The following is a 20,528-nucleotide window of genomic DNA, read 5'->3' on the forward strand; positions in this document are numbered from 1 at the left end:
GGTACGTTCTGGTGGCCCAGGCAGGAAGGAGTGTGTTGGATCCGAAAGGGGGGCGGTGCCGAGAATTCACTGTTAAAAGCCGCCCCCCCCCCCCGAGCCCCATAGCCGGCCTTCCCTCCCCCCCCCCCCTCGCAGCTGTCCTCCCTCACCCCGGGCCGGTCAGAGGCCAGCGGCCGGCAGCGTCCAGAGACCGAGGGACGCGCCGCCCTCCCATTGTCTGAGCGCAGCCGGCGGAGGGGCTGCGAGGGGCGGGGCCGGGGCGGGCGGAGGGAGGGAGGGAGCTCGGGAGGGGCGGGTGGGAGCGGAGGGGGCGGGGGAGATGCTGAGCCTTCGGGGCGGAGGAGGCGGCGGCGGCAGTGGAGACAGCGCGAGGAGAGAGGCCAGGCAGGAAGGGGGCAGCCGGAGGCCGGGCTGGGTGGCTGGACCCGGTGCTGGCTGCGCTGCGCCGCCCTCGGCTCCGACGGGCTTCTCCCATGCGCTGAGGGCGCCCGGCGGGGCCGGGCTGGCGGCCGGAGGAGAGGCTCCCCTCCATGGTCCAGAAGACCAGCATGTCCCGGGGTCCTTACCCACCCTCCCAGGAGATCCCCATGGAGGTCTTCGACCCCAGCCCGCAGGTGAGGCGTGGCTGCCGGGCCCGAGGGAAGGGGGCCGCCCGCGCGGACCTCGCTGGGGTTGGCTCGAGGGGCGCCGGCGAGGGACGGGTTCCGTGCCGGGCGCGGAGGGCAGAGAGAAGCCTGAGCGCCCCTCGTCCTCCAGGTTAATGATTGATGGGCGCTTGGCCCGGAGTTGGGCTGCGGTGCTGCGGCGCGGGGAGGGGGCGGTGGGCCGCTTGTCACCGTCGCCTCCTGGTCTCCCCACCCGCGTCAGGGTCGCTGCTGCTCGGATACCGGCTCCAGTGGGCTGAGAGCCGGGGTGCTGTTGGGGAGACCCGAGCCTTGAGGAGGAGATATTGAGGGGAGCTAGAGAGCCAGCCAGGCAAGGGGGCGACGACGAGCACGTTTTAGGGCGCCGGGCGGGGGTGGGTGGGGCGGGGGTGGCACGGGGAGATGGCCGAGGCGGTGGTCAGAGGGCGGTGCCAACAGGCCTTCGAAGCCGCAGACACTGGCCCTCGAGGGTGGGGAAGGTGCCAGCCCCTGGCCAGGCCCCTCTCCCAGCCACCTCGCTTCCATCCCTGTCTTGGGCTAGCTCCCCTCCCCCCACACCCACGTTGCCTTCCCTCCGCCCCCACCCCCCGCAGCAAGCCGCCTCCAAAGTTTGGAAAGTTGGGTGGGTGCCAACTGGCAGTGCTGGAGGGGAAGAGCTGTTTCACCTGGGGGAGGGGGCTGCTGCTCAGGGACCGCGACTGGGCCCCTGGGCTACCCCCAGGAAGGAGCGTTCCTCTTGGGCATGGCGGTGGGTTCCCATAAGGTGCCGGGCGGCGGCGTCTGCGGTGGTCATGCCAGGGCATTTCTCTGGGATGTGTCCTTCTCCAAGGATAGCATTAACTCTTCTGGTGCTGGGGCCAGCGGGGAGCAGCTGCAAGCACCATAATGTGGTTGATGGGTGTGTAGGGGGTCAGGTCAGACCTAAAAATACCTCCTCCAGCCACCCCAGGCCCCTTGGAGCCTGGGAGGCAGCTGACTGGGGCCTTCCTCTCAGCTGTCCCCTGTCTCTCTGAGCGCCACTCCCTTTGCCAGGCCTGGGGGTGGTGGTGGTGTCCGGGATTCGTGGTTGGGGGGTTCTCTTAGGTTTGCTGGGAGCCTCAGAGCTAGAGTTTGGGTATCAGTCTGCTTTGGGGGAAGGGGCAAGGAGTTGGAGCCCGGAATGGCCCCTGGGTGCTCTTCTCTCCAGTTCTCCCTCCTTCTCCCCAGGAGCAAGGGCCCTCAGTCGGGTCCGGCTCGTGAGGCTCTTTGGTTGGGGCCAGGGTTTGGAGGCCTGGACCCTCAGTCATCCTCCCTGTTCTAGACTGCGCTGGAGCCAAGTGTGGGGATGTGAATTGGGCAGGGTGAAAAAGCAGCTCCCTTAGGGAGGCCTGGGAGTCCCCCAAGCCCTGAGTCTGAGCGTGTGGCCATAGGAGTGGTCAGACAGTGTCCACTCCACTCGAGCTTACCTACCCCAGAGACCTGTGGCCTGTGTCTGAGGCCAGGCTCGGGGTGGAGCCAAGTTTAAATTGACGTGGCCTGGTGGGTACCATGGGAATGGGGCGTGGGCAGTGGCAGCTGAAAGGTGGAGGGTGGGGGCTTGCTCCAGCTTGTCCCTTGGGGAGGGGTGTGGCCACTGTGACTGTCAGGAGGGGGCTGAGAAGACTGCAGGGCCCTGGGCTGGGGGGGTGGTTGGATGTTTACTTTCCAAATACAGTTCCACGCCCCCTCCCTGCTTCCCAGAAATGTAGCCCTGGGTCTCCAAGAGCTCAGAGCCGCCATCCCCTCCCCACTGTGTGAAAGCGAAGGGAAGAGTGGGCTCGGGGGAAGCAGAGCTGGGCTGGTGAGTCCTCTCTCCCGGGTCGGGGCAGGCACACAGCTCCCCGGGAGGCAGAGGGGGGCTTTCCCCGCTCTCTCTGCACCCCGGCACTGCAGGCAGCCTCTCCCTTCCCCAGAGGCCTCTACAGCCTACTCAGCATCGTAATTAGCTTCACTGCCTAATGAGCCTTTGGCTTCCCAGTGCCTCCGCCTTCCAGCCTCTCTGGCTTGGTTTGGGGGTTTGTGTGTGTGCCTGCTGGGGCTCTCTGGCCTGGCCACAGTCTGGGCCCTACGCGAAGCTGAGGACCCTCCCTCTCCTTGGGCTGTACCACCTCAGGAAGAAGATGCAGGGGGGTGCTCCCCTCTGGGAGTGATGTTGCCCAGGTCTGGCTGTAGCTCTGGGTCGGATGGGATGAGGCTTGGGAGAGGTCCTTTCTGATTCCACGCGTGTTCCCCCCTGGCTTCCGCAGGGCAAATACAGCAAGAGAAAAGGGCGCTTCAAACGGTCCGACGGGAGCACCTCCTCAGATACAACATCCAACAGCTTTGTGCGCCAGGTACCGGGGAGGCCCGGGGAGAGCCGGGAGGCCGCTGTTGGTGGGGGGCGGCCACGGGGAGCTGGGTCTACTGCTTCCTCCAGGCATCCTTTCCCCTGTCGTTTGTCACCTGCTTGGAACCACCCCATCATCCTGACACCCCATGACCGCTCCTGGATGTACTGTCAGCTGCACCCACTGCCTCAGCTCCCGCCCCCGCCCAGCCCCTCCCCCAGCACCAGGCACCAGCCTCTGCTGCCTGCGTCATCTCATTCAGGGACAGCCTGGCCTGCCTCCTCCTAGCTTGCCTCGGGCTGTCACCCACTCCCCCTGCCGGCTGGCTGCTTCCATGTCCTCCCCCAGGATCTGTGATGGGGTAGGGTGGAGGCATATCCTAGGGGATGAGGAGCGGGGACGTTTGCGTTCCTGGAGGGACCTTGTGCCCAGATGTGACTGTCTAATGCATAGAGAGAAGGTGTAGTGAGGGGACAGGAAGGGTTTGAGATAGAGAGCACTGCAGCCCGGCACCCCCTGACTGCTGGGGGATGGCTGAGCTAGCGTGCTGCCGCTCTCATCTCTGTTTTGAATCTGAACCCCAGGCTCTCTTGGGCTCAGGGAGAGGCAGTGAGGCAGACATGTGGTTGCTATGGCTACTGAGCATCACAATAAAGCCTGGTACCCGAAAAGGCAAGAGGGGCTTGGGATCAGATAAGGGCACGGATGTGTTGGGGAGGAGATGGGCAAGGTCCATAGATGAGGCCAGGAGACTCCGGAAGCGAGGTGAGCCCCTTGGTCCAGGAGGAAGAGGAGGGTGCAGGCGCGTCTACTGCAGATGGGGATGAGGTCCTTCTTGTTGGTTCTTCTGTCTCTGCAACACGTGGCACCCTGAGCCCAGGCCTGACTTCTGAGATTCAGGAAGGGGACCTCGTGCTGCGTCTCCTAAGTATACAAGCAGCCAGGAAATCCTCCCTTCCATCACTCCCTCATCCCGTCCCAGCAGGAATGGGCCAGGGCCAGGAAGACTATCGCTGTGTTTTGTTGCCCCTCTTGGCAGAAAATGGCCTTGGTTCCTTCCGTGTTTGCCAACCCAGGAGGTCGGACCCCCAGTCTCCGGTTCTCCTCTCAGCTCCCGATTCTGACCCCCAGTAGGTGGTGGGGAGTGGGGGGGCAGTCCTTGCCACATCTCTGAGCTAAATATACCCCAGCAGTTTGCACATGTAGCAACTCTGCTTGTAACCTGAGCCCCCTGGGGGGACGGGCAGTTTGGGCCACCCCCTAGGCCAGCAGGGCCAGGCACTGAGGGCGCTGGGATGGAGGCTCCCAGCCGGACCCTGGCGGTGGTGAGCTGGGGATGGGGTGAGGGTGGTACGCCAGCCCCTCAGGAGAGCTGGCGGAGGGGCCTCCCCTGCAGCTGTCTCCTGTGCGCCTCGTGGTTTCCCGTCTCCTGCTGTTTCTGGTGTGTGCGTGTGTACATGCGTGCGCGTGTGTGCCCGCTCTGTGTTGGGGTCTGCCTGTCTGTCTGTGTCTTGCTTCTCTGGCTCAGCGGTGTCTGTTTGCCTGCTCAGAGGGGTGGAGAAGGATCAGAGCGCTGGTTCCCACTCCCCCCAATGCGTCCCTTTACCAGCTTCTCATAGTGACCCCCACTCCTTCCCCTGCATGTCTCCCACTTTCACTATTTGGCAGCGAGAAGGATGGGCGACTGCACCAGCTAATGGCCAGGAGCCTCTGGGGGAGGTGGGGCTCGGTCTTCTTCCTTTCCTAATGGGCATTCCTGGCCAGGTGACCCTCAGGAAAGGATCCCCATGGCCCTGAGGGCCTGTCCTTCCCCCACATTCCCTCCCACCTGTGCCCAGCACCACCCCTGCCTGCACAGTCACCCATGAATCCACACCTCGCGGCTCCTTCCTTAGCATGCCTCTCTCCCTCAGGGACGCAGACCCCTGGGGTGCCCTGTGGCCCGCACTCACACATAGCTGCACATGCTTAGTCACGCACAGCCATACTCTCACACACTTGCCGTCATACACCAAGCATGCATGTGAATCGGGCGTCCGTGCTCTGTTCTAGTAGGTCTGCACAGGCCGTGTGTGTCTCACATGCACTTGTGCATCCGTACCGGAGTTCCCTGTGCTCCAGTCTGGCCAGTGTGGTCAAGGCCAACTTCCTGGCACAGCAGGCTCTTGACCCTGCTTCAACCCTGGCACCTGGCAGCCACGGTGTTGAGAAAAGGCTGCCTTGTATTCTGCTCTTAGCTTGCCTCTTCTGCCTGCACCCCACTGAGACTCTTGGGTTCTTTTGTATCTTCCAAGAGCTGGGGTCTGGGGCTCTGAGTGGGGTGTCCTGGGTACCAACTAGAGAAGCGAGGGAGGTAGGGATTGATCTCTTTCCCCTGTCAAGCAGGAGATGGCAGCGTTTTTGGTGGCCAGTGGTGCAGAGAGCTTGGAGCTCAGCGGGTGGGAGCAGCACCACTGGGCTTCTGCTGAGTGTATCTCAGCCCGTGCTGGGCAGGGGAGGGAAGGAGGCGCGGGGAGTGGAGACTCGTCCCCTGGCACTCCTCCCTTACGCGGTGCCCCTATCAGGTTCCCACCCCTCCCTGGGCCCCAAGCAGCTGTCCTGGGACCTGCCTTAACCCCCTGCTTACTGCTTTCACCCTTCCAAGGGCCGTACTCCTCCCCGGGGCCCTGTCAAGCTCAGCCCCTGGACCCTTCCACCTAACACCATTTTCTCCCAGCCCTGTGGTGTCATCTTGGGCCAGCTGGGGCTTGAGTCATCCGTGATGGGTGACACCTCCATGTCTTCCCAGGCCCAGGACTGGGGGAGGCAGTGCTGGCCCTGAGCTGGCTGTGTCTGCTTTCAGGGCTCTGCCGAGTCCTACACCAGCCGTCCGTCGGACTCTGATGTCTCCCTGGAGGAGGACCGGGAAGCCTTAAGGAAGGAAGCAGAGCGCCAGGCATTAGCCCAGCTTGAGAAAGCCAAGGTGAGAACTGGGGGGAGGGACGTGCTGGCGTTCTCTCTCCCAATCTCAGGCCCGAGCGGGGGCCTGGACCAGAGTCAAGTCTTGGCTCAGCCACTTCCTAGCTGTGTGTCCCTGGACCTCAGTATGCCCCTGCTCACCTGTCAGATGTGGGCTGACATCCCTCCCTGCTTGCCCAGGGTAAGAAGTGCCTAATACAGTCCCCACACATCACAGGAACTTGAAAAGTGCTCAACATTGCCACTTCTTCTTGGAGTCAAACTTACTGGGCTGGAATCCAGGCCCTGACTTCTTTGTAATATTTATTTATTTCAAAACCAGAGAGAAAGAAATAGGTGGAAGGGGGGCAGAAGGAGAGAGAGAGAGAGAGAGATCTCCCATCAGCTGGTTCACTTCCCAAATATCAATAATAGCTGGGGCTGGATCAGGCCAAAACCGGGTGCCTAGAACTCAATCCGGGTCTCCCACGTGGGTGGCAAGGACCCAACCACGTGCACCATCCCTGCTGCCACCCAGGATGTGCACCCGTAGGAAGCTGGAGAGGGGAGTGGAGCTGAGACTTGAGCCCCGGCGCTCTGGTACAGGATGCGGCCATCCCGAGCCGTGTCTTCCTCGTTGTGCCCAATGCCCGCCCACCACACCTCGGTTCTTGATACTATGTGATTTTAGGCAATCACTTCACTCTTCTCTTCAGCCTCCTTATTCATTAAGATGAAGGGAGCAGTCATGGAGCCTTTGTGATGAAGCGGTGAGGTGGTGCGTGCGAAACGTGTCAGGGGGTCCCTGGCACGCTGAACAGGAGCCACTGCCCTGATTGTCATCACCCTCATTCCTTCTGGGTGGCCCTCTAGGCTCCCAAGCCACCCACGGTGTCATCCCCCAGGGCCCTCCCCCACACCGAGAGGACAGAATGCCAGTTTTGCTTCCTTTTGTGCTGTAAAAATTCACCTTTGTACGGAAAAACGCACAGCCCACTCAGCGTGCACTTTGCCGAGGCAGACCGCTGCGTGATCCCATTCCCGCGTGGTTTAACCCCTGGTTCCATTCTTCCCCGCATGCCTCCTCCAGACCAAGCCAGTAGCATTTGCCGTGCGGACAAATGTCGGCTACAATCCATCTCCAGGGGATGAGGTGCCTGTGGAGGGAGTGGCCATCACCTTTGAGCCCAAGGACTTCCTGCACATCAAGGAGGTGGGGAGGTCACTGGCATCAGGAGGGCGGATGGGTAGGGGGCAGCTAGAGCTCCAGGGGGAAGGGCCTCTCAGCCAAGCAGAGCAGGGCAGAGTCTGCTGTGTGACTTTTGATAAATAAATCTCTCACCTCTCTGAGCCTCTAAGTTTTCCTTGGTAAATGAGGTGGTAACACCTAGGGGCTGCGCTAAGGGAGAGGCAGTCCATGGCCAGAGAGGATGCTGGTCCCGGAATCATCCTGAGAATGGGCGGCCACACTTGGAAACTGGGGTGGGCACGTCTGGGGTGGCTTCCCTGGGAGGGGGGCTGCTGCCTGCACCTCCAGTTTCTGTTTGCTCTCTCCTGCCCGCCCACTGTGCTGCCTGCAGAAATACAACAATGACTGGTGGATTGGGCGGCTGGTGAAGGAGGGCTGCGAGGTTGGCTTCATCCCCAGCCCCGTCAAACTGGACAGCCTGCGCCTGCTGCAGGAACAGAAGCTGCGTCAGAGCCGCCTCAGCTCCAGGTGCCTGGTGGGCGTGGGCGCGCCTGGCCCCAGCAGGGCCCAGCCTGCCAGGGCTAGGCCCGAAGGGATGGGCTGCCCCCGCCCCTGAGGGCACAGAGCGCCCCTCCCCCCAGCAGTATGTGGGAGGCCGAGCTCCCCCCAACCCCCATGCCCACCCCTTCGCTCACGGGCTCCGTTTGCCTCTGCCCACACAGCAAATCAGGCGACAACTCCAGCTCCAGTCTGGGTGACGTAGTGACTGGCACGCGCCGCCCCACACCCCCTGCCAGTGGTAAGAGCTGCTGCGACCCCAGGGGGTGAGGAGGGGTTCCTGGATGGGTTGGTCTTCCCACCGCCTGACCCCCCTCTCCCTGCAGTAGGAGTCAGCCCTACCCTAGTTCCCCAGACACGTGTAGTGGCACCCCCTCCGTGAAGAGTGGGCTCCCCACAAGCTGGGCCTGTGTGTCTCTGCTCCCCCCTGTCTTTGGTAGCTCCATCTCTGCCTGCCCTCCCTGCACCCCACCCCCCATCCATTTCCCCCAGCCCCACTCCATTCACCTCTTCTTCTTTCTTCTCCCCATCCCCATCCCTGCGTTCTGTGTCTCCACGTCCACCTCCCTCCTCCCCACCTCGCCTCCCTCCCCCCTCTCTCCTGACTCGCCGGTCCAGGTAACGAGATGACTAACTTAGCCTTTGAACTAGAGCCCTTAGACTTAGAGGAGGACGAGGCAGAGCTCGGTGAGCAGAGCGGCTCTGCCAAGACTAGCGTTAGCAGTGTCACCACCCCGCCACCCCACGGCACACGCATCCCCTTCTTTAAGAAGGTAATTCTCGCTGCTGAGTTCTTGCAAGACGGGAGGGGGTCAGGGCCCAGCTCTGGGGGGCAGAGGTGGGTGGAAGGGGTTCCGATGTGGCACAGCCTCGTCCAGGGCCTCCCGCCGAGGCAGAGGGAGGGGTAGACGGGCACGTCCACGTGCACACACAGCCCTCCCTGGGCTACTCCCCAGGAAGGGATGGCTCCTGCCCTTGGCGAACTGCCCCACCCTGGAAAGCAGGGTCTGGTGGTAGTGACACCTGCCCTTGCCCTCACTCCCAGTGGAGCCTCCCTGTGTGTGCCCTACCCTGGCGTTCTTTATTCGTCCTGTTCTGACCCCATGAGTGGGCACATAGGGGAGGGTGTCTGTTGGCTGCAGGGCAAGACAACTAAGGCAGCCCTTAAATAAGCAGGTTGGCATACCCTTGGGGCAGGAGGTGGGTACCAATTTAGGGGCTGCCGCCCTCACCAGGTCTTGTCCAAGACCCAGAGGGGTTAGGGTGTGTCTGAATGTTCCCAAGGCCGCCGGACTGGCAGTCCTGCTCCCAGCCCTGGTCCAGCGCCATCTCTGGCTCCCGCGTGGCATGGGGTCCCGTCCCCTCTCTCTGGCTCCGTCTGTCACTAACACGCATGCCCTGTTATCTCTCCTCGTCTGCCCGCTCTCTTGTCCCGGCTCCTTCTTGCCCTCTGCCCCTGCCTGGGTCCCCTCCCCCTCCCCTCTCTTGGCAATCTCTGGACCCAGCCAAACAGAAGCAGAAGTCGGTGAGTATCACAGCTCTCTGTGTCCCCTCCTTGCCCCCAGGATGAGCCGGGGGGGGGAACCTTCTAACACCCGTTCCCACATCTGCCATTTCCCTACTCTTCCTGGTTCTCCCTGGCCCCCCCTCCCGCCTGACCCCTACATCTGGGCTTTGGGGCCAGAAGGAGGAAAGGATGCATGGGGGAGCCTGGAGTTGGGGGGAGAGGGGCTAACACCGTCTCCACCCTGGGGTCTCCCCACCCTGCTTTCCCCAGACAGAGCACGTGCCCCCCTATGACGTGGTGCCTTCCATGAGGCCCATCATCCTGGTGGGACCGTCGCTCAAGGGCTATGAGGTAGGAGCCCCTGGAGCGGGGGTGGGCCCGCTGGAGCCCAGACCTCCAGAGAGCCTCCCTGGAAAGGTCTTCAGACCTCAGAGAGACCCCCCCCCCCACCTCAAGCATCCCCCAGGGGGACTGCAGACCTTATAGGGAGACCCTCAAGGGGCCTATCTCGTGGAGGACCCCCTCAGAGAAGCCCAAGTCCCCAAGCGATACCCAGAAGAGCCCTCCCAGACAGGCCACCTGGAAGGCCTCGGGAGCCAGAGTGTGTCTTGGTGGCCCCTCAGACCCAGGAGGGAACCCACCCCGCCCCTGGAGAGGCCCCTTTCTCTGCGGGGTTTCAGAGGGAAGTGGAATGTGGGGTGCAGACACCCCTCCGCCGCGCTGGCTCCTGAGTGGCTCTGAGTGCCTGACTTCCCCCTGACGCCCCGCCCCCCCAGGTGACAGACATGATGCAGAAAGCTTTGTTTGACTTCCTGAAGCATCGGTTTGATGGCAGGTGAGACCCTGGGGGCTGGCGCCCGGGGAGCCTGGGACTGAGGGAGCCTGGGGAGTGTGCGGGGCGTGCTGGCCGCCCTGAGCCCGACTGCCCCTCGCGCCGCCGCCAGGATCTCCATCACGCGGGTGACAGCCGACATCTCCCTGGCTAAGCGCTCAGTCCTCAACAACCCCAGCAAGCACATCATCATCGAGCGCTCCAACACACGCTCCAGCCTGGGTGAGCCCGCACCGCCTGCCGCGGGAGGCGTGGCCAGGGTGGGCGGGACCAGCTCCCGCAGCGCCCCCGCCGCTCCCTGCCTCCTGGGAGGAGGCGCCCTTACATTCTCCCCTCCCCGTGTCCCCCCCACCGCCCCGCCCAGCTGAGGTGCAGAGTGAGATTGAACGAATCTTCGAGCTGGCCCGGACCCTCCAGCTGGTCGCTCTGGACGCGGACACCATCAACCACCCTGCCCAGCTCTCCAAGACCTCACTGGCGCCCATCATTGTTTACATCAAGATCACCTCCCCCAAGGTGGGTGCGGGGGCTGGACCCTGGTGGGGCTCGCATGGTTTAGAAGGCGTGTGCTGGAGGTGGCTGCCGGGGTGTGCGTCACAGCTCTGCTGCTCACTGAGGGGGTCCCTGAATCCCCCGTGCCTTCATTTTCTCCTCTGTGAAGAGAGCCCGACACCAGCGCATGGCACCTAGCAAAAGCCTGCTTCAGCTTTGTCAGTGTGACTAAGGTCATGCAGGCCGGGACTCTGTCCCCACTCCGGTTGACTTCCCATCCTTGGGCCGGAAACCTGAGAAAATTCGCTTCCTTTTGCCCCTGCGTCACCCAGCTTCTTGGCAGTTGGGAGGTCTTCCTTGTCTTCTGCTGGCTGCCCTTTGCACTGTGAGGGGAGGGGTCCCTCTGCGGACCCTGCCGGAGAGGAAGTCGGCAGGAGGCTGGCAAGCTGCTCCTGGTAGGGCTCCACTCCCGTCTGAATGTTGGTGGGGCCCTGAGAAACTTGGAGGAGGGGTTGAGGCAGAGGTTTTGAAATCAGAAGACAGCACGGGGTTTGAATCATGCTCTGGTTGATTTGTTTATTTATTGTTGATTTGCTGTTTTTATTGAGCTTGGGGGAACTATTAGGCTCTGAGCCTCAATTTCTTCACCTGTAAAATGGGATTATAATCCCTCTTGTGTTAATGTGGAGAGGACTGGAGGTAACAGATATAAAAACCCAGTACACTGTCTGACGAATGACGGCTGCCAACAGTGGTGACTTATCTCATAGTAACATCTTGTGAGCTGAACGCTGTGTGCCTGTTACTTCACTTTTCTTTTCTTTTTTTTTTTTTTAAGATTTATTTATTTATTTGAAAGAGTTACACAGAGAGAGGAAAGGCTGAGAGAGAGAGCAGGGGGGAGGGGAGGTCTTCCATCCACTGGTTCACTCCCCAAATGGCCACCATGGCTGGAGCTGCGTCATCCGAAGCCAGGAGCCAGGAGCTTCCTCTGGGTCTCCCACACGGGTACAGGGGCCCAAGGACCTGGGCCATCCTCTACTGCTTTCCTAGGCCATAGCAGAGAGCTGGATCGGAAGTGGAGCAGCCGAGACTCGAACCGGTGCTCATTTGGGATGCCGGCACTGCAGACGGCAGCTTTACCTGCTAAGCTACAGTGCTGGCCCCCACTTCACTTTTCTGAGGTCTAAGTCCCTCTCTCCCTCCTTTCCTTTCTTCTTTCCTAAAGATGTATTTATTTGATAGACAGAGTGACAGAGAATGGGAGAGACAGAGAAATCGTCTATTCACTGGTCCCCAACTGCCCACAACAGCCAGGGCTGGGCCAGGCCAAAGCCAGGAGCCAGAAACTCCATCCAGGTCTCTCACATGGGTGGCAGGCACCCAAGTGCCTGGGTGCTCATCTGCTGTCTTTGCAGGCACACAGCAGGAAGCTGGGTCTGAAGCGGAGTAGCTGGGCCTCTAGGCAGCGCTCTGACTGGGATGCAGCGTCCCAGCGTCCCAGGCAGTGCTTCACCTGCTGTTGCGCAAGGCCTTGCCCCTAAGTCCTGAGCTTCTCAGGAGATAAGAGGGTGATGAGATCAAAGTGCTGCTGGGCCGTGGAAAGGAGCCAGTGAGATCATGGATGCAGAAACACTGGGCTGGGAAGTAGCAAATGCTTCCATTTCCACACGGAGGTGAAGGGTGGGGACTCTGGCTTCGCATCCCGGGGCTGCAACTTGCCAGTTCTGTGTTCTCTGGCAAATGCCCTGGTTTCCTTGTTTGCCACATAGGCATGCCCAGCTGGTTATAGCGAGGGTTAACTAAATGGGTTAACTATGCAAAATGCCTCATACCTACTTAGCATCATATCTGATTTAAAAAAGAAGATTTTATTTTCAAATAAATTTACAAAAGTGTTAGAAGAATAGTACAAGCCGGTGCCGCGGCTCAATAGGCTAATCCTCCGCCTTGCGGCGCCGGCACACCGGGTTCTAGTCCCGGTCGGGGTGCCGGATTCTGTCCCAGTTACCCCTCTTCCAGGCCAGCTCTCTGCTGTGGCCAGGGAGTGCAGTGGAGGATGGCCCAAGTCCTTGGGCCCTGCACCCCATGGGAGACCAGGATAAGCACCTGGCTCCTGCCATCGGATCAGCGCGGTGCGCCCGCTGCAGCGCACCAGCCGCGGTAGCCATTGGAGGGTGAACCAACGGCAAAAGGAAGACCTTTCTCTCTGTCTCTCTCTCACTGTCCACTCTGCCTGTCAAAAAAAAAAAAAAAAAAAGAATAGTACAAAGAACTCCTGTTCTTTAAATGCCTGTCTCTCAGAGTCACTACTTAAAAAAATAAAAATAAAAAAAAGATTTATTTATTTATTTGAAAGAGCTATACAGAGAGAGCAAGTTTCCATCTGCTTGTTCACTCCCCAAGTGGCCACAGCAGCCATGGCTGAGCCAGGCCAAAGCCAGGAACAGGAGCTTCATCTGGGTCTCCCATGTGGATGCAAGGGCCCAAGTACTTAGGCCATCTTCCATTGCCTTTCCCAGGCCATTAGCAGGGGACTGGATCAGAAATAGAGCAGGTGGGACTCGAATCAGTGCCCATATGGGATGCTGGCACCACAGGCTATGCCACAGTGCTGGCCTCTGATTCACCAATATAAAATTTTGTTTTATGTTTATCTTTGTTTTTGAAAGGCATAGGGCTGGTGTTGTGGCGCAGCAGGTAAAGCCACCACCTGCAGTGCCAGCATCCCATATGGGCACCGGTTTGAGTCCCAGCTGCTCCACTTCCGATCCAGCTTTCTGCTGTGGCCTGGGAAAGCAGTAGAAGATGGCCCAAGTCCTTGGGCCCCTGCACCTGCGTGGGAGACCCAGAAGAAGCTCCTGGCTCCTGGCTTTGGATTGGCGCAGCTCCAGCCATTGTGGCCATTTGGGGAGTGAACCAGCGGATGGAAGACCTATCTGTCTTTGCCTCTGTAACTCTGTAACTCTGCCTTTCAAGTAAATAAATATAAAAAAAAAAAAAAAAAGGCAGAGACAGACACAGACACAGGAACCAGGAGAGTGAACCAGGGATGCTGGGAGTCAGGAACTGAATCCAAGTCTCCAACATGGGTTGCAGGAACCCAAATAGCTGACCATCACTGCTGCTTCCCGGAGTCTGCACTGCTAGGAAGCCAGAGCCGGGTACTGAACCCAGGTGCTCTGGTATGGGACATGGGCATCCTGACCAGCATCTTAACCACTAGACTAAATATCAACCTCAGACTCACTGATATTTGAAAACATCTTTATTGAGATAGAACTCACATATTATTTAACTCAGCCATGAAAAACATACAGACTGGAGTGGGTGTTTGGCACAACACCGAGGATGCTGTGTGGGATACCCACATCTTGCAGCAGAGAGCTTAGATTCAAGTCCTGGCTCCACTTCTGATCCGGCTTCCTGCTAATGTGCAATTCAGGAGGCAGCCGATGAGACCCAAGTACTTGGGTCCCTGCCACCTGTGTGGGTCACCTAGATGGAGCTCCTGGCTTCAGGGTGGTCCAGACCAGGTGTTGCAGGCATTTCAGGAGTAAACCAGTGAATGGAATATCTCTGTCAGTGGGTCTATATCTCTCAAATAAAAATGAAAATTAATTTTTAAAAATATACAGTCAAATTTTTTGGATTTACTATTTAATTTTAATATCTCTTTATTTACTTGAAAGGCAGATTTATAGAGAGAGGGTGAGACAGAGAGGAAGAGATCTTGCATCCTTGGTTCACTCTCCAAATGGCTGCAACAGCCAGGGAGGGCCCAGGCCAAAGCCAGGAGCCAGGTGCTTCATTCAGGTCTCCCATGTGGGTGGCAGAGGCTCAAATACTTGGCGCATCATCTGCTGTTTTCCCAGGTGCATTAGCAGGGAGCTGGATTGGAAGTAGAGCAGCCGGGACACAAATGAGCTCACGCGGGATGCTGGCATTGCAGGCAGCAGCTGAACCTGCTGTGCCACAATACCAGCCCCAGAACACAGAATTGTTGAAAATATTTATTTACTTATTTGAGAGACTGAGAAAGAGGGCTCCCATTTGCTGGTTCTTCCCCCAAATACCCACAATGGTCAGGGCAGAGTCAGGCTGAAGCCTGGAACTCAAGCCAATTCTCCCACACCAATGTCAGGGACCCAACTGCTCGAGCCATCATTTGTTACCGCCCAGGTGTGCATTAGCAGGAAACTGGAATCAGGAGCAGAGCTGGAGCTCGGACCCAGGCACACCAATTTGGGATTCCCCAAGTGTCTGAACTGGAGCCTCAGCAGCTGGCCAAGTGCCCAGCCCTGGAAGGGTCATTCCTGCAGAGGTGGCCAGAGCTGAGCGTGCTCAGACGTCGCGGGGCCCTGATGCTGACTCAGCACACACTCTGCATCCCTCCACTGCTCCTCCTCTTCTCCCCTCCAAAACAGGTACTTCAGAGGCTCATCAAGTCCCGGGGGAAGTCTCAGTCCAAACACCTCAACGTCCAGATAGCAGCCTCGGAGAAGCTGGCGCAGTGTCCGCCCGTGAGTGCTGGGCCCCGGGGGAAGAGGACGAGGGAGCACAGTTGGGTTCCTTTGGTTTCCCGTGGCCTGCACAGGGGACAGAGTCACCAGCAACGCCTGGGCCAGGACCCTGAGTGCAGAGTGGTCTTCAGGGAAGAGCTCTGGCCAGGCAATCGTGGGGGGTTTGAGCCCCAGAAGCATCCCTTCTTTGTGGGGAGTCAGGCCTGTGGTGGTCTTACTACAGGAGGGAGTTGGACCAAGCGCCAAGACCTCTATAGAACTCTAGAGCCTTCCCTTTCTGGGCTGCCAGAGGCTTCTTTTTAACCTTGTCCTTCAACCCCTTGACTCCACCCACTGCACCCAGGCCACACCCTCAACCCCTTGGTTACGCCCCTGCTCATCCCAGCCCCGCCCCTAACCCCGCCTCCACAGGAAATGTTTGACATCATCCTGGACGAGAACCAATTGGAGGATGCCTGCGAGCACCTGGCCGAGTACTTGGAAGCCTACTGGAAGGCCACACACCCGCCCAGCAGCACACCGCCCAATCCGCTGCTGAACCGCACCATGGCCACCGCAGCCCTGGCCGCCAGCCCTGCCCCTGTCTCCAACCTCCAGGTACAGGTGCTCACCTCGCTCAGGAGAAACCTCAGCTTCTGGGGCGGGCTGGAGACCTCCCAGCGGGGCGGCGGTGCGGTGCCCCAACAGCAGGAGCACGCCATGTAGCGGGGGACCACCCGTCTTCCCTCCGCCCAGGGCGTGGAACTGGAGTGCAGGGAACATGGGCAAGGAAGGGAAGAGCTTTATTTTGTAAAAAACGTGGTGAGCGGCAGCTTCCGGTGTCTGTGGTCTTTGGTGGGACTGGGGCTGGCTGGTGCTGCCTCCCCGGGCCGGCTTCCCTGGGACTCCATCTGCTGCCTGTGGCCCCTGAGGCCTGCTGGGGGCCCAGAGAAGACCGGGCCGGGAGGAACTCGTGAGCAAGACCAATGGACTCATTCGCTGGACTCCACAGAGCAGGGGCCGTTCACCTCCGAGAGGTGCTCCCCTAACCCCAGCGGCCCTTAGGAGAGACCCCCCTTGTAGAATAGCCTGGGGGTTCAGGTCGCACCCCCACCCTCATGAAGCAGAATCCAGGAAAGGCCCTCCTGTGGGAGCCACAGCCCAGCTCTGAGGCCACACCACTACGTGCATGGTTTCAGGAGAAGCCCAGGAAATCGCTCCACACTGTGGCTCTTCCAATGTGCCTGTCTGCTCCCTGGATCTCAGGTGGAAGTGTTGTATGCATAGAGGGCACCCGGACCCCGCTCAGAGGGAGCTGGGGCTTGGCCTCACCCAGGTCTCCCCGTCTGATCCGTCACACTGCAACGGGGCCACAGACACGGGAGTCATTTGCTCAGGGCCACACAGCCGCAGGTGGCAGGGACACTAGAATGCAGGCCTCCCACTGAACCCCATGTGGTGGCCTCTGTGGTGGCAGTGGCCACCCCTGCCTTTCACCAGCATGTGGTGTTGAGGGCTTTGAGCCAGCTGGTGGTCTCCTGTGGGCGTGGGAGACCCTGGGCCTGCCTGGTTGGTTTGCTGTTCGGAGGCCTTGATGGGGGCAGTGGAGGAGTTGCATCAACCCTGGGGGCTGTCATCAGACCAGGGCGGGGAGGAGGGGAGAAGCCCATGGTTGGGTTCTGATGCAGGCCACAGAAGCCAGGGTCAGTCTGAATTGAAATGCCCTTAATGTATTTGGAAAACTGGAGACAGTGACTAACCCAGGCAACCACTAACGGACTAATGAGCTGGTAACAATGATCTGCCCTGTGGCGGCATTAATGACACCACAGAAGACGACGTGGTGGCGGTGTCCATGGGCGCTCGCCTTGGCTGCCGTCAGAGCGCGTGCGTCTTCAGGGCTCAGGAGGTTGGGCGCCCCCTGTCCTCTCAGAGGAGCGAATGCACGGGGGTCCCTGCAGGGTTGCTATTTGCCCCGGTGCCCCCCCCTAGAGCCAGCGCCCTCCACCCCCAGCCAGACTGGGGTTCTCGGTGCTGGTGCCATCACTAACCTGCCTTGCTTTGTTGTGTTTTTCTCGCCTCTGCCTGACCTGCATGGTGTGTGACGTCTGTCTGCTAACCAGGGACCCTACCTTGCTCCCGGGGACCAGCCGCTGGAACGGGCCGCCGGGGAGCACGCCGGCGTGCACGAGTACCCGGGGGAGCTGGGCCAGCCCCCGGGCCTTTACCCCAGCAGCCACCCGCCGGGCCGGGCAGGCACCCTGCGGGCACTGTCCCGCCAAGACACGTTCGATGCCGACACCCCCGGCAGCCGAAACTCTGCCTACACGGAGCTGGGCGACTCGTGTGTGGACATGGAGACTGACCCCTCGGAGGGGCCGGGGCCTGGAGACCCCGCAGGGGGCGGCACCCCGCCAGCGCGGCAGGGCTCCTGGGAGGAGGAGGAGGAAGACTATGAGGAGGAGCTGACCGACAACCGGAACCGGGCCCGGAATAAGGCCCGCTACTGCGCAGAGGGTGGGGGTCCGGTTCTGGGGCGCAACAAGAACGAGCTGGAGGGCTGGGGGCGAGGCGTCTACATCCGCTGAGAACCAGGAGTCCCGCAGTGGGCAGAAGGGCTCGCAGCCCAGGGAGGGGCCCGCAGGGGCGCCCCCGGGGCTGTGTCCTGCCTGCAGGGGGCGCCGTGGCTCTCCTGGCCGATGCCCTTGCTCGGTGGTGAGGGTTTCTTTAGGGGGGAGGTGTCACTCCAGCCCCCGGCAGGCCCGTAGGCACCCGCTGACGGTGTGCCCACGTCCCCGGTGCGCAGAAGGCGGGGATGCCCACCATTCTCACGTGGTCCCTCCCCCTATCTTTTCGGGCGCTTCCCTTCGCCCAGAGGAAAGGTGCGCTTGCTGACTTTATGCCGGGCTCTGAGGGAGGGGCCTCAGAGGGTGGCCCTGCTTTTCCCCACCTGGGGTACCGGGGAAGAGGTGGCCGAGTTTCCTGGAGAGAGAGGCCGCAGATTCTCTCCCATGGAGGCCCTGCTCCTCAAGCCCCGCAGCCTGGTCCCTCATCACGCCCACCACATGCCCTTGCCCCAGCTTCCTGGCAGCGCTGCCTGGTAGGTGAAAGCCGCGGAGGAGGAGCTTGTCTCCTGGGAGGGTTGGAGGGAAGGTGAGTGGCCGTCAGATAAGGCACCCTCTGCCCTGCGCGACCTTGGCAGTGCCCCCCACCCCCACCTCCCTGCCCCAGCCTTCGCCCACCCCTGGAATGAGCTTTGCCTTCAACATCTCCCGCCTGCTGCCATCAGAAGAGGGGGCCCCTCTGCATCTGAGCTCCCCACCCCTCTCCCTGTGCCACCTGGGTATGGTGCCCATAGAACATTCTGGTCCCTCTCATTTTAAACCAAAAAAAAAAATCTGCTCGTTCACCCACATCTTGGGGTCCCAGGGCTGGTGCCCAGGAGGTGACCACCACCTCAGGACCTTCGGCCTCCTCTGAGGGGCTTGGCTGCTGCTGCTCTGACCCTGTTGTCTGCTTATGTCCACCCCCCCCAATCCCTGCCCAGGCCTCTGTACCCGCCCCACTGGGGTTCTTGTGCCGCACGCACCTGCCCAGCAGCCCAGCAGCCCGGCTGGGCCAGAGAGAGCCGAATGTGCCAACGAGGACTGGGCCCTGCCCGGCTGCCCACCTCAGGGATAGGCACTCATGCCTGTCTCGCCACCTCCTGTGCCAATGTTGTCCCACTCCCCGCCCCGGGGGTGGGGTGAGCTTTCACTCACCGGTTAGAAGACAAGACACCACTGCCCAACCTTTCCCCCTCCCAGTCTGGTGTCCTGTGCCCCCGTCTGTCTGTCTGTCTGTACTCCAGGAGTATTTTGCCACACATAAAATCGCCGTCCTGTCCTCTGCGGCCACCTCCCAAGCCTGCATCTTTGTTGTCAGCCTAGAAACGCGGAGGCTGCAGCCATGTTGGGGGGTGGGGCAAGGTAGGTTGCAGGTGCAGCCGGGAGTCGCTGACTCAGAGGAGAGCTGGTTCTTTGTTTCTGCAGCTCCTCCAGGCCTTTGGTGCTGCGGGGCAAGCTTCAGCTCCCTGTGTGACCCCGGACCCTACCTATTTCCCACAAGCAGGGCCACAGACATGGAAGCTACTGTCCTCATGTAGGGTACAAGCCCAAGCTCACTGGGACAATACTTAAAGGCACATGCTTGTTTTTCTGCTCCTGTGGCCTTGCTGGGTACCAACTCAGGAGAAGGAGGGACTGAGTGCCGCCTCCACAGATGCTTCTCACGTCCCCGCTGACCAGCTGGGGGGGGGGGGCGCAGGTGTGTGCCTCCCAGCACAGCGCTCTTCCCCTGCCTTTGGTTGGAGGGGTGAGAGTCTGCCAGAGCCAGGCTGAGAGAACAAGCAGGCAAGTCAGCAGGTGGCTGAGCCCGTCTCCATCCCCAGCCGGCAGGACGTGGTCTGGCGACAGTTATCCTGCCTCACACAGCACCACAGCCAAGGCTGCAGCCTCCTGGTTCTTGCACATGGGGTGGTGGCCCTGGGGGACCAGAGCTCCGGAGTCCATCGCAGGGATGCTCTGGGCCAGGGGCTGTGCGGAAGACAATAGACACCAAGACCCTCCACATGAGGAGCTACAGAGCGAGGTATCAAGACCAGGAACAGGGCGGGCCTGTCCTGATTGAGTAGCTGACCTAGGCTCCCCCGGGAGTGGTGGCAAAGTTGACAAGAACCTGATGGGTGCCTCCCGCACAGAGCTCTCCCCCTGCCTTTGGTTGGAATCAGTCATGCGTTCCTCTGCGTGTGTGCACGCACGTGTGTGCTTTAAAGATTATTTATTTGAAAGGCAGAGTTAGAGAGGGAGAGGCAGAGAGAGAGGTCTTCCATGTGCTGGTTCACTCCCCAGATGACCATAGCCCAGGAGCTTCCTCCAGGTCTCCTACATGGGTGCAGGTACCTAAGCACTTGAGCTGCCATCTCCTTTCCCAGGCATGTTAGCAGGGAGCTGGACTGTAAGTGGAACAGCCGGGATTTGAACCGGTGCCTATACAGGATGCTGGCACTGCAGGCAGTGGCTTAACCTGCATTGCCATTACACCAACCCCTCATTCCTACGCTTTTTTCTTTGAATGAACATTTATTAAGCACCTTCTCTGTAGCAGGCACAAGTCTGAGCAGGAGCCAAAGGCAATTTTGTTGCAGCACAATGAACTCTGGTGCGGGCCACGCTGGGTGCCATGGCAATCCAGAACCGGGGTGCTGTGGCGGCCCAGAACCGGGGTGCCTCCCTTCACTGGGGTGTTGAGGAAGGGCTGCCTGCAGGAGGGGAGGCTTGAGCAGAGTCCAGAAGCTTGGCACAAGTTAACCTGGGTGGACAGGTGGACAAAGTGTTCAGGGAGAGGGAACACGTGTGGCCTGGTCTTGACACCTCACAAGTAAAATGTGTTTTCGAGGCAGTGGCCTGGAGGCGCCGGCAGGAGTAGGCCTTGAGTTGTGTTGAGGAGTTTGGGTTTGTTCCCAAGCTGGCGTGCAGAAGCTG

The 20,528-nt window shown here is 60.3% G+C and overlaps 1 protein-coding gene across 10 annotated transcripts; it reads left to right on the top strand.

Annotated features, from left to right (window-relative positions):
- The first annotated feature begins 117 nt into the window (after nucleotides 1-117).
- Nucleotides 118-18,910, top strand: CACNB1 (calcium voltage-gated channel auxiliary subunit beta 1). 10 transcript variants are annotated; one of them, XM_008271096.5, is made up of 14 exons: nucleotides 118-614; nucleotides 2,909-2,995; nucleotides 5,832-5,951; nucleotides 7,017-7,139; nucleotides 7,507-7,643; nucleotides 7,838-7,914; nucleotides 8,292-8,446; nucleotides 9,451-9,531; nucleotides 9,957-10,015; nucleotides 10,125-10,234; nucleotides 10,377-10,528; nucleotides 14,932-15,027; nucleotides 15,439-15,624; nucleotides 17,130-18,910. In XM_008271096.5, exons 1-14 carry the CDS (start codon nucleotides 531-533, stop codon nucleotides 17,592-17,594), a joined length of 1,932 nt encoding a protein of 643 aa, XP_008269318.1. In that variant the 5' UTR covers nucleotides 118-530; the 3' UTR covers nucleotides 17,595-18,910.
- The last annotated feature ends 1,618 nt before the right edge of the window (nucleotides 18,911-20,528 follow it).

Source organism: Oryctolagus cuniculus, chromosome 17 (genome assembly GCF_051225735.1).
Source record: "Oryctolagus cuniculus isolate XC-2025 breed Fujian yellow rabbit chromosome 17, ASM5122573v1, whole genome shotgun sequence".
NCBI lineage: Eukaryota > Metazoa > Chordata > Mammalia > Lagomorpha > Leporidae > Oryctolagus > Oryctolagus cuniculus.